The following is a 13,325-nucleotide window of genomic DNA, read 5'->3' on the forward strand; positions in this document are numbered from 1 at the left end:
ACCGCCCAAACAGATCCATAGATGATGCAATCTCTATTGCACTCCACACTGCCCTTTCCCACCAGGACAAAAGGAACACCTATATGATAATGCTGTTCATTGACTACAGCTCAGCGTTCAACACCATATTACCCTCAAAGCTCATCACTAAGCTAAGAAACACCTGGGACTAAACACCTCCCTCTGCAACTGGATCCTGGACTTCCTGACAGGCCGCCCCCAGGTGGGGAGGGTAGGTAACAACACATCTGCAACGCTGATCCTCATTACTGGAGCTCCCCAGGGTTGTGTGCTCAGTCCCCTCCTGTACTCCCTGTTCACACAAGACTGCATGGCCAGGAACGAATCTTCAGAGGGTAGTGCGCACGGCCCAGTACATCACTGGGGCAAAGCTGCCTGCCATCCAGGACCTCTACACCAGGCAGTGTCAGAGGAAGGCCCTAAAAATTGTCAAAGACTCCAGCCACCCTAGTCATAGACTGTTCTCTCTGCTACCACACGGCAAGTGGTACCGGAGTGCCAAGTCTAGGACAAAAGGGCTTCTCAACAGTTTTTACCCCCAAGCCATAAGACACCTGAACAGGTAACCAATTGGTTACCCGGACTATTTGCATTGTGTGCCACCCCCCCCCCCCCAACCCCTCTGTTTTATCATAAATGCATAGTCACTTTAACTATACATTCATGTACATACTACCTCAATTGGCCCGACCAACCTGTGCTCCCGCACATTGGCTAACCGGGCTATCTGCATTGTGTCCCACCACCCGCCAACCCCACTTTTTACACTACTGCTACTCTCTGTTCATCATATATGCATAGTCACTTTTTTCAAATGTCTTTTTACTGTTGTATATCTTTACTTACCCACCCACACACCTTTTTCCCCCACACTATTGGTTAGAGCCTCTAAGTAAGCATTTCACTGTAAGGTCTACTACACCTGTTGTATTCGGCGCACGTGACAAATAAACTTTGATTTGATAGGCTTGAAGTCATAAACAGCGCTGTGCCTCAAGCATTGCTAAGAGCTGCTGGCAAATGCAGTAAAGTTTGAATGAATGCTTACGAGCCTGCTGCTGCCTACCAACGCTCAGTCATTCTGCTCTATCAAATCATAGACTTAATTATAATATAATAAACACAGAAATACAAGCCTAGGTCATTAATATGGTCAAATCCAGAAACTATCATTTTGAAAACAAAACGTTTATTCTTTCAGTGAAATAAGGAACAGTTCCGTATTTTATCTAACAGATGGAAACCCTAGGTCTAAATATTGCTGTTACATTTCACAACCTTCAATGTTATGTCATAATTATGTAAAATTCTGGCAAATTAGTTAACGAGCCAGGCAGCCCAAACTATTGCATATATCCCGACTGTGTGTGCAATGAACACAAGAGAAGTGACACAATTTCCCTAGTTAACATTGACTGCTAACATGAATTTCTTTTAACTAAATATTCAGGTTTTAAAAAATACACTTCAGTGTATTGATTTTAAGAAAGGCATTGATGTTTATGGTTAGGAACATTTGTGTTATGATTGTGCTATTGCTAAATCATCACCCGTTTGGTGAAGTAGGCTGTGATTCGATGATTAATTAAACAGGCACCGCATTGATTATATGCAACGCAGGACAAGCTAGTTAACCTAGTAATATCATCAACCATGTGTAGTTAACTAGTGATTATGTGAAGATTAATTGTTTAAAACAAAATAAGTTTAATGCTAGCTAGCAACTTAACTTGGCTCCTTGCTGCACTCGCATAACAGGTGGTCAAGCCTGCCATGCAGTCTCCTCGTGGAATGCAATGTAATCGGCCATAATCAGCATCCAAAAATGCAGATTACCGATAGTTATGAAAACTTGAAATCAGCAATGCCGATTAATCGGTCGACCTCTATTTTGAATAGCCTAAAAACGTAACGTAGCCAGGGGACTAGGGCTGACCCCAATTACTCCACTGGTCGATTGTTTGGTCAATAGGCTGTTGGTCGACCAAGAGTTTTTTTTTTTTGTCGAGAAGTACCAAAAATATATTTTAAATGGGACAAGAGACACCCATCTCATTCACACCCATTTCAGTGAACTAATCCATTGAGGCAGACTAATCTATTGCAGAGGCTGCGGGGATGACACAGTCCAAGAAAGGGAGTGTGGCTGGACAATGCAGGTCTCCCTCCAGAATTCACTCTCTCCCACCAATTTGTGCACATTCATTGTTTCATAACTTCATTGTGTGAATTGTTTGCTAATTCCGAATCTACAATGTTTGTTTGGTTACGGTAATGCATTCAATACATTATTCCTTTTTACCGTTCTCATTGTCAGAGGGAGTGGACACGTTTGCAGAGCGCACACCCTATGCTACACCTGTGAGAAACAAGTTTTGGTTTATTTCATTCTTTTTATGAGTTTTGTCAATTTAGTCATCGTCTTTTGTTTGGAGCCTCCAGTCAATGTGGAGTAAGGATGCGCACATGATTATGCATAGAAGTAGGCCTATAGGCTGCCTGGTCTGCACACAAATGTAGGCAAAAAAAAGTGTCCATTTGGGGATCTGATTGTATTTCTGATTGGCTTAATGCACAACCACTAATGAGCTAGGGAGCTTCTCAAAGTAATGTTTTCTTCACCTCAAACAGCAAGCAGAGTTGGTTTTTACAGCCATTGAGATATTTTTTATTTCACCTTTATTTAACCAGGTAGACCAGTTGAGAACAAGTTCTCATTTATAACTGCGACCTGGCCAAGATAAAGCAAAGCAGTGTGACACAAACAGAGTTACACACATGGAATAAACTAACGTACAGTCAATAACACAGTAGAAAAAAATCGATATACAGTGTGTGCAAATGAGGTAAGATTAGGGAGTAAGGCAATAAATAGGCCGTAGTGGCAAAGTAATTATAATTTAGCAATTAAACACTGGAGTGATAGATGTGCAGAAGATGAATGTGCAAGTAGATACTGGGGTGCAAAATAGCTATATACAGGTGCAATGATCTATGAGCTGCTCTGACAGCTGATGCTTAAAGTTAGTGAAGGAGATATGAGTCTCCAGCTTCAGTTATTTCTGTAATTTGTTCCAGTCATTGGCAGAGAACTGGAAGGAAAGGCGACCAAAGGAAGAATTGGTTTTGGGGGTGACCTGACCAGTGAAATACACCTGCTGGAGTGCGTGCTATGGGTGGGTGCTGCTATGGTGACCAGCGAGCTGAGATAAGGCGGGGCTTTACCTAGCAAAGAATTATAGATGACCTGGAGCTAGTGGGTTTGGAGACGAATATGAAGCGAGGACCAGCTAACGAGAGCATACAGGTCGTAGTGGTGGGTAGTATATGGGGCTTTGGTGACAAAACGGATGGCACTGTGATAGACCGCATCTAATTTGCTGAGTAGAGTGTGAGATTATTTTGTAAATGACATCGCCAAAGTCGAGGATTGGTAGGATAGTCAGTTTTACGAGGGTATGTTTGGCAGCATGAGTGAAGGATGCTTGGTTGCGAAATAGGAGGCTGATTCTAGATTTAATTTTGTATTTGAGATGCTTAATGTGAGCCTGGAAGGAGAGTTTACAGTCTATCCAGACACCTAGGTATTTGTAATCGTCCACATATTCTAAGTCAGAACCATCCAGAGTAGTGATGCTGGACGGGCGGGCAGCGATCAGTTGAAAAGCATGCATTTAGTTTTACTTGCATTTAAGAGCAGTTGGAGGCCACGGAAGGAGTGTTGTATGGCGTTGAAGCTCATTTGGAGGTTTGTTAACACAGTGTCCAACGAAGGGCCAGAAGTATACAGAATGGCGTCGTCTGCGTAGTGGTGGATGAGAGAATCACCAGCAGCAAGAGCGACATCATTGATGTATACAGAGAAAAGAGTCGGCCCGAGAATTGAACCCTGTGGCACCCCCATAGAGACCGCCAGAGGTCCGGACAAAAGGCCCTCCGATTTGACACACTGAACTCTATCTGAGAAGTAGTTGGTGAACCAAGCGAGGCAGTCATTTGAGAAACCAATAATGACAATAGCTCCTCAATGTTTTTGGAAAATCTTTCCTTTCGATAACCAATGTAATGCTCAGAGCTAGTGGAAATATAACATAGGCCTACTTAATGAATTCTTATCCCTTGAGCAAATAGCCTACAGCGGTGTCAGTCCCGAGCTCACGGGCACAGGAAACTGAGGGCTCAGTTAATAGTTGATACAATGTTTCAAGTTTCTTGCAGACAGGCCATGCGTAGCCAATGTGATTTATAGGATTTTTTTTATTTTAAATCAGGATATTTCTTTTACCTGCAGGCTGCAATGTTTTCATTTGTTGGCTTTATAGGCTAATTTTACATAGTTGGAAATAGATAGATTAACCAAATGAAATTGATTGAGATACAAAGATGTTGTTATAAATTAAATGACAATGTTCCACGAAAATGTTCATATGAAAACCACAAGTGGCGCACATATTGGTAGAAATGGTAAGATAAATTGGCATTCCACATGAGAAGGTTTACCGACTCCTTGTGTAGCCTATTACCGGCAACTTCAGGAGAGTAATGGCAGAATCTACAAAAGCCAGTAGGAGCGGGAGGAGAATGGTCGGGACAGATTCAGTTCTCCCTCTTATGGTTATCTTGATCTCTGGTTCCCTCTAGAGTAATTTGTCTTATTTCATCAAACAGTGAGCTTAAACCATCAAACAAGCTCAATGCATATATAGTTGATTTTATACACATAGGGTGTAATATGTTTTAATTTACAGTAAAAACTTTTAATCTCAGATTTTTTTATTATATATAAAATAAAATTTAAAAAATATTTTAAAAAATATATATATATATAAAATTGTAGTGATTCACATGATTTGAGGATAAATCCAGCAGTTCCCTATGCTGGGTAGTGAGTATCAAAGCAAACACTCAACCATGAGCACCACGGAGCCTTCAAAAGAACTCCGGGACAAAGTAGTGGAAAGGCAGATCAGGGGTTGGGCATAAAAATATTTCAAAAGGCCTTCAATTAAGAAGTGGAACGTGTATGGCACTACCAAGACCCTGCAGTCTGTCAAAACTGGATGACCGAGCAAGTAAGAGACTGATCAGAGAGGCTACCATGAGTCCAATGGCAACTTTGAAAGAGAGATAGGCTTTTATTGTCAAGACTGGTCAAAATGTGCATGTGATAATATCCCAAGCACTCCACCAAATCTGGCATGTATGGTAGGGTGGAAAGAAGGAAGCCATTACACAAGAAAGCCCACCTTGAATGCAGTTTGAATTATGCAAAACACTGGAGCTTCTGTAGCCAAGTGTAAAAACGTTGTGATGAAACTAAAATGGAACTTTTTGGCCTAAAAGCAAACGTTACATTTGGCGCAATCCCAACACATCACCCAAAGAACCCAATCCCTACTGTGAAGCATGATGGTGGCAGCATCATGTTATGGGGATGTTTCTCATCGTCTTATCAGGATAGAAGGGAAAATGAATGGAGCATTGTACAGAAAGGTCCTTGAGGAAAACCTGCTACCCTCTGCAAGAACGCTGAAACGGGGACAGAAGTTCACCTTCCAGCATGACAACGATGTCTGGGGTGTAGACTTTTTATAGGCTCTGTAAACTACACATTAACAGTCAGTCTCCCCAGACATCATCATATTTCACAATGGGGACTGTGAATAAGGTGCGTTAGTGTCAGATGAGGGGGGGGACTTACAGGTCCGCTGCAGTGTGGTTGTGCTGTAGGGGCTGGTTGAGGGTGGCAGGGGGCTCTGCCTGCTCCACTGGACCCTCCTCACGGGTCCGTTTCAGCAGCTCAAACAGTGGCGAGTCCTAGGGACAAACACACGGAGCAGTATTCATTAGACAGGCACTACAGCATTTCACACATGCACCGAAGCACTACAAACACAACAGCAAGTAATACCAATTTCATGGAACTTGTTCCTAAAGCTCATAATGTCATAATCAACACAATGTACATTACACTATGTGCCTAAACGTTATTACATTATATCTCCATTATTGGCAATATATTACATTATCAGAATTTATGACATTAAAGATGCAAAAGTAAATACATTATCAGCAACTATTACAATAGCATTTTATAACATTAGTTGCTACAGGGTTAACATCCCGTCCTCATGCCACTGGTGATATTGGGTTTGACCTTTGGAACATGGACACTCCCTAAGCATCTATGTATTAGATCTTATCAGACACACGTAATATTAAATTCAACTATATTCATACAAAAGGGTGGGTGTGTTTATGAAAGCAGGCCTATATGGTTATCTACGCTAAGACTTCACCAGGAATTCCACATTCAACACTTTCAGTCGTTCCCTGTGCTATATTCAACCTAAAGGCAGACAAACTTCCTGTGGCTGTTTGTCAAGCTGCATTTTGGGCCAAAATCAAAAAGGTATGACATTTATTGAACACTCACATGCACGCCCACACTTGCACACAAATAGACGCATACAGCACGGCTCTGTATCGGAGTCAGTGAAAGCCGCACCTAGTCGCCTGCCTCATCACGTTAGTCTGCAGGCTCAGGCTTGCCATCGCTGGCACCTTCCCCTTCCTGTCATTCTGAGGCAGCTGCTTCGGTGACGCCACTGACTCCAAAACAGCTCAAGAAAGTACACTGGGCTCTGGGGCTGACATGAGAGTATGACTTAACTGATTCCTTTCACCAAGCAGAACCAAATGAAGACGTGCTCTGTTTAGGGGTAGGATAGCTCTTAGATATCAAACAAAATAAAGACAAAATAATACACTAGATTTCATTGCTTGATATAAATTTGATATTTTCATGAGATCCTGACAGCATGCTAAGGGCACAGAAAACAAGCTAACACATATCTAGAGTTACTTCAGCCTGGGGATATAAGGGGTTAAAGATGACATTTTCAAAACAAACATCAAGAGAGAAAGTGAGCGAGAAAGACTGTAGGTCTTTCAGCTAAAGCTGTGGGCCGGGCTTGGAGGCGTGGTGGCCTACTCCTCCCAGTGTGTGAGCAAACAGTCGGTTAAGCTTCAGTCTAAAGGTAGAGCTTCAGAACAGAACACTGACTCCACTGCACTTAAGGCTGCACCACCGGTGGACAGGCAGGCTGCAGCAGAGCCACTGTCAGTTTCCAAGTGTAGGGTCAGTAGGAACACCATGCCCCCAAGGGCTGCAGCAGGAAGAGACTGGAAGAGGGCTGCCAGAGGCAAAGCAGGAGGCCGGGAGAGAGGGAGGGACCCAGAGGGGCAGCAGAAAGCCTCTCAGCTCACAGACCCGAGGAGAGGCACATGACTCCCCCCTCTTTCACTGGAGCAAGGAACACCACTGACTCTGGAGTGAGAGAAGAAACTCTCCAGACTCAGAAAAGACAACCTCAAGGCTGTTCACAAGAAGACCACAGGACATAAAAACAGACCTGGGATATTACAATTACTCTAACTAGATACATCTTACTCCTGCCAATGGATTAACTGAGAGGACTGTTATCTTTTTGGATACTAGCACAGGTATTGACAGAGTTGCTTGCTGTTCTTTTTAAAACGCTGGGCTTTCTGAAAAAGCAAGTTGACGGTGGTATTTGCATCAGAGCACATTATTATGGTTAAAAACCATTGGATAGAATGAAAATGATGGGGGATGAGGCTAAAGCTTAACTGGAAATGACATAGATAACATCAACGGATGTGTACCCCTGAAAATAAGGAAACTTATTTTGTACTCTATTCTTTGGAATTATCTTGTACAAGTGATTGCTGCTTTCCACAGAAACTTTCCCATTTTTGTATTGACATTCATCAACACTCCCATCCTCCAAACCCTACACCACTCCTCCCGAAAGATGTATAACAGCACTCTGGAGACTGATGGCATCAGTTCTCTGGGCTTGAGCCAAAACAACACGAGCTGCATTAAGAGTGACGGCTTCAAGTACACCATGTACACTTCAGTCTTCAGCCTGGTCTTCATAGTCGGGTTGCTCTTCAACATGGTCGCAGTCTACATCTTTGCCTGCACGCTGAAGCTGCGTAACGAGACCACCACCTACATGATGAACCTGGTGGTGTCCGACCTGCTCTTCGTCCTCACCCTGCCCTTCAGGATCTTCTACTTCATCAACAGAGACTGGCCGTTCGGCAGGGTGCTCTGCCAGCTCTCAGTCTCCCTCTTCTACACCAACATGTACGGCAGCATCCTCTTCCTCACCTGCATCACCGTGGACCGCTTCCTGGCCATCGTCTACCCATTCCGATCACAGGCGCTGCGGACAAAACGGAACGCCAAGCTGGCCTGCTGTGCCGTGTGGGTGTTGGTGCTGTCTGGCAGCCTGCCGACGGGCTTCCTCCTGGACACCACCTCGCTCAGAAACGAAAACTCCAACTCCTCCGTCAACTACTGCTTCGAGAACTTCTCCAACAAGCAGTGGCAGTCCAGTCTGTCCAAGGTGGTGGTGTTTATTGAGACAGTGGGATTCCTGATTCCATTGTTACTCAACGTCTTCTGCTCGGTCTCGGTCCTCCAAACACTGCGCCAGCCCCAGGCCATCAGCCGTGGTGGCCAGTTCAACAAGACGAAGATTCTGAGGATGATCGTGGTTCATCTCCTCATTTTCTGCTTCTGCTTCATCCCTTATAATGTCAATCTGGTGTTCTATGCCCTGGTCCGCACCAAGCTGCTGAAAGGCTGCGCTGTGGAGTCAGTGGTGAGGACCATCTACCCTATCGCCCTCTGCATTGCGGTCACCAACTGCTGTTTTGACCCAGTCATCTACTACTTTACATCTGAGACCATCCAGAACTCCATCAAACGGAAGTCGATGGCAGTTCGCAACAATAAGATGTCCGTGGGGCTTCAGACAGACACGCTGAAGAGCCACAGCACCATGCAGAACAACCTGACGACTCTGAGAGAAAAAGTATTTCACAATGAATCCACTGTGTGACGTCACCACCTTGATGAGGCATCAATATTTCAGGTGACTCAATTGTTGGTGCAACGCACCCAGATGATCTAAAGCAAAAGATGAGAGATCGGTGGTCTGGAATGGATTCTATAAGAACCATAGCATCACAGGAAGCAAGTACAGTTGCATTAAGGGTACCCACTAAGTCCACTGATTCAGCTCTGAGTGTTGTCGTGTTAAGGGCAATTCCACGGTATCAGTGACACTAACTAGGTTTCCATTCAATTGGCGAAAGATTTATGCAAATATTCTAAACATCTGCACAATAAAATACATGCCAAACAAACTGGTGGATAGATAGATATCCATCTCTCTGTGTAATGCCATACTGCACACAAAATGTAATTTCTCTTCATGTTCATGTACCGAATAAAAATCTAAAGTTCAAAGTGTTTCCATCGCATTTTCAACTCCACCGATAGTTGTCAAAAACTGTTGCGTTAAATAGTAAGTGTGTCAACTCTGGTCTTGGCACTTGTGCTCCAGCCAACAGAAACAGTGCGATTAGGCTGTGCGGGTAGGCTAGTCTTGTGAGATTATTCTGGATAAGAGAGAGAATATTTTTTGTAAAAATGGCAGTCAAGCAACTGTCATCATGTCAACAGAATAAGAGGCGCGATATTTACTGGAAAGAAGCGTGAAGATCAGGGTGCACTTTCACCACACTGAAGTTAATCATTTATTTTAATCTGTAGCCTAATAAAACTTCATGGTTTCCCGAGTCGTAGTGGGAGGACCACACATTATCGCGACTCTAAGTTTACTTCGACATGATGGTTAATTATATCAACATTTGCACATGAAGGCATTTCCACTGCCATTTCTCATATAATTAGTTTTACAGACAGAAAAAGATCACCACGTTGAATGTACAAATTAAAATTGTTACCAAAAAGTTGTTCCCAAACTTCGTATCTGCACGGTACTTCAAGTAAATGTGTTTTTGTCAAATGTTCAGTGGAAATTGTTAAAAGTAGTCCTTGTACATAGTTGTATGGTTTGTTTAACTTGGCAATCGTTGGTTTTTGTTTGACAAAGATTTAAAGTGAAAAATATGAGTCTCAATATCCCTCTGTTACCATGGAATTGCCCTTAAGGATTACATCAATAGCGGTGTTGGCTGTCAGGATTTTCCTACATGATACAGGTCTGGCAGGGAACCCTGGACTGTGGTGCTACAGATTTACAAAAATAAAAGTGAACATTTACCCACAACACACTTTGTGACTTGTCAAACAGTGACTCAGGTGTCTAAATGAGTCTCTGTTGAAATACTTTATACCAGGCAGTGGTCAGTATTTTCCCTGCAACAATAAGTACAGAATATTGTATAATAAACTAAAATAATTAAAAAGCACTTTACAGAGCAACACATTTTACTTGCACCCCCCGCCCCCCCAACAGTGATTGTGACACCAATTTAAAAAATAATAATAATGAAAGCAAACAAGTTCTCATCTATTTTGTTGAGTCACCAGAAGTGAATAGTCGGTGGTAAATATGTATGATATTACCCAGGTTTACCTTTGCACGCCATATATTGATTTGTGGGTAATAAAACAGAGTGAGATATTTAGGGCATTTTACAAAGACATGTGGCTATCAGTCCTTCAGGTTTATGACGCCACCTCACCAGCTTAGCGATAACGTTCTCCCTTGCTCATATTAATCATACAACTGAACGACTAAATAGCTAGTGCACACAGAAACCACCTCAAACCATTGCTAAGCATGACAAAGAACGTCTGGCTAGCTAATGACAACTGAGTTAAGAAGGATTTGTTTGCTGTTGATACAGTTCATCATGCATGTGTTAAATCATTGTTTAATTAAGTTGAGTGTCAAACCACAACTAAATCTCGCCTTCGAGACCATAACATTTAGTTCAGGGGGTGAAACAAAAACAAACCGAGTAAGAAAGTAGATTTAGGTCTGATCTAATGGGTTGCTGGGTGGCTATTTTAGAACAAAAAAAATGGAAATAATATATATTTGAGAATAAGGCTGTGAACACATTCTGTCCCTGTTCAGCAACATAGAATAGCTAGACTACCACAGCCAAGGGCTGCTACCTGAAGAAACATTTACTTCGACAGCATCAGCCATGAGGGAAATGTGAGAAGCATCTGGCCTCTGTTATACAGCCAGAGGACAGAGGTATGTGAAACTGACTAACTATGCCAGTGGTGGGTGGCCAAAATGTCAACCAAAGTGAATACAACAATGATTCAACACTCAATGATTATGGAAAAGAAAAACAGCGCAATGCTGTATTTTAGGGAATCAACATCTTATTCATACACTGAACAAAAATATAAAAACGCAACATGCAACAATTTTACTGAATTACAGTTCATATAAGGGAATCAAATCAATAAGACCCTAATCTGTGGACTTCACATGACTGGGCAGGCGCACAGCCATGGGTGGGCATAGGGCCCACCCACTTGGGAGCCAGGGACACCCACTGGGGAGCCAGGCCCAGCCAATCAGAATTAGTTTTTCACAACAAAGGGGCTTTATCACCGACAGAAATACTGGGTGGCCGGTCTCTAGACGATCCCACAGGTGAAGCCAGATGTGGAGGTCTTAGTGAAACGCAAACTCCATACAGGGCATTCGGAAAGTATTCAGACCCCTTCACTTTTTCCACATTTTGTTCCATTTCAGCTTTATTCTAAAATGTACCCTCAAATCTACACACAATCAATAGCCAACAATGACAAAGCAAAAACAGGTGTAGAACTTTTTGCAAAAAACTGATATATCACATTTACATAAGTATTCAGACCCTTTACTCAGTACTTTGTTGAAGCATCTTTGACAGCGATTACAGCCTCGAGTCTCCTTGGGTATGACGCTACAAGCTTGGCACACCTGTATTTGGGGAGTTTCTCCCATTCTTCTCTGCAGATCCTCTCAAGCTCTGTCAGGTTGGATGGGGAGCGTCGCTGAACAGCTATTTTCAGGTCTCTCCAGAGATGTTAGATCAGGTTCAAGTCCGTGCTCTGGTAGGGCCACTCAAGGACATTCAGAGACCTGTCCCAAAGCCACTCCTGCATTGTTTTGGCTGTGTGCTTAGTGTCATCGTCCTGTTGGAAGGTGAACCTTCGCCCCAGTCGGAGGTCCTGAGCACTCAGGAGCAGATTGTCATCAAGGACCTCTGTACTTTGCGTCGTTCATCTTTCCCTCAATCGTCACTAGTTTCTCAGTCCCTGCCTCTGAAAAATATTCCCACAGCATGATGCTGCCACCACCACCATGCTTTACCTTAAGGATGGTGCCAGGTTTCTTCCAGATGTGACGCTTGGCATTCAGGCCAAAGAGCTGAATCTTGGTTTCATCAGACCAGAGAATCTTGTTTCTCATGGTCTGAGAGTCCTTTAGGTGCCTTTTTTCAATCTCCAAGCTGGCTGTCATGAAAGCCACTCATTGAAAGGCACATCTGGCCACTTTACCATAAAGGCCTAATCAGTAGAGTGCTGCAGAAATGGTTGTCCTTCTGAAAGGTTCTCCCATCTCCACAGAGGAACTCTAGAGCTCTGTCAGAGTGACCATCGGGTTCGTTGTCACCTCCCTAACCAAGACCCTTCTCACCCGATTGCTCAGTTTGGCCGGGCGGCCTGCTCTACGAAGAGTATTGGTGATTCCAAACTTCTTCCATTTTAGAATGATGGAGGCCACTGTTTTCTTGGGGACCTTCAATGCTGGAAAAGAGCGTTGGTACCCATCCTCAGATTTGTGCAGCGACACAATCCTGTCTCGGAGCTCTACGGACAATTCCTTCGACCTCATGGCTTGGTTTTTGCTCTGACATGCACTGTCAACTGTGGGACCTTATATAGACAGGTGTGTGCCTTTCCAAATCATGTCCAATCAATTGAATTTACCACAGGTGGACTCGAATCAAGTTGAAGAAACATCAAGAATGATCAGTGAAAACACCTGAGCTCAATTTCGAGTCTCATAGCAAAGGGTCTGAATACTTATGCAATAAAGTTTCTGTTTAAAAAAAAAACTGTTTTCGCTTTGTCATTATGGGGTATTGTGTGTAGAGTTAAGATGATTTTTCTTCTCTCCATTTAATCCATTTTAGAATAACGTAACGTAACAAAATGTGAAAAAAAGTGAAGGGGTCTGAATACTTTCCAAATGCATTGTACATTTGAGCAATCTATGGCTTTAACTCAGCGTGTTGTAGTACTTGAGATCGGTCTTGGTCGAGACCACATTGAGTGTCTCCGTGTCGGATACATTTGAACCCGGTCTTGACTCTGTCCTGGACAGTGAGGAAACGTAACTTCTTCCAGAGACCAGCAGAGTTAAAACATTTAAATGATCCGC

General features: G+C 43.2%; 2 protein-coding genes across 2 annotated transcripts in view; one reads left to right on the top strand and one right to left on the bottom strand.

Moving 5' to 3' along the window:
• The window catches only part of rb1 (retinoblastoma 1), a 48,203-nt gene that overhangs the window by 12,251 nt on the left and 22,627 nt on the right, over window positions 1–13,325 (bottom strand). The window contains exon 18 of the mRNA XM_046321732.1: window positions 5,723–5,838. Coding sequence (XP_046177688.1) covers window positions 5,723–5,838 — 116 coding nt within the window. The remainder of the gene's footprint in view (window positions 1–5,722; window positions 5,839–13,325) is intronic.
• On the top strand, window positions 7,041–9,370 carry LOC124009684 (lysophosphatidic acid receptor 6-like). The gene has a single exon (XM_046321746.1). The coding sequence runs from the start codon at window positions 7,860–7,862 to the stop codon at window positions 8,958–8,960; it is 1,101 nt and encodes a 366-aa protein (XP_046177702.1). The 5' UTR covers window positions 7,041–7,859; the 3' UTR covers window positions 8,961–9,370.

Source organism: Oncorhynchus gorbuscha, linkage group LG02 (assembly GCF_021184085.1).
Source record: "Oncorhynchus gorbuscha isolate QuinsamMale2020 ecotype Even-year linkage group LG02, OgorEven_v1.0, whole genome shotgun sequence".
NCBI classification, from domain to species: domain Eukaryota; kingdom Metazoa; phylum Chordata; class Actinopteri; order Salmoniformes; family Salmonidae; genus Oncorhynchus; species Oncorhynchus gorbuscha.

Bases quoted from the DNA above. Each gene is read 5' to 3' on its own strand.
- LOC124009684 (XM_046321746.1), top strand. From the start codon at position 7,860: ATGTATAACAGCACTCTGGAGACTGATGGCATCAGTTCTCTGGGCTTG.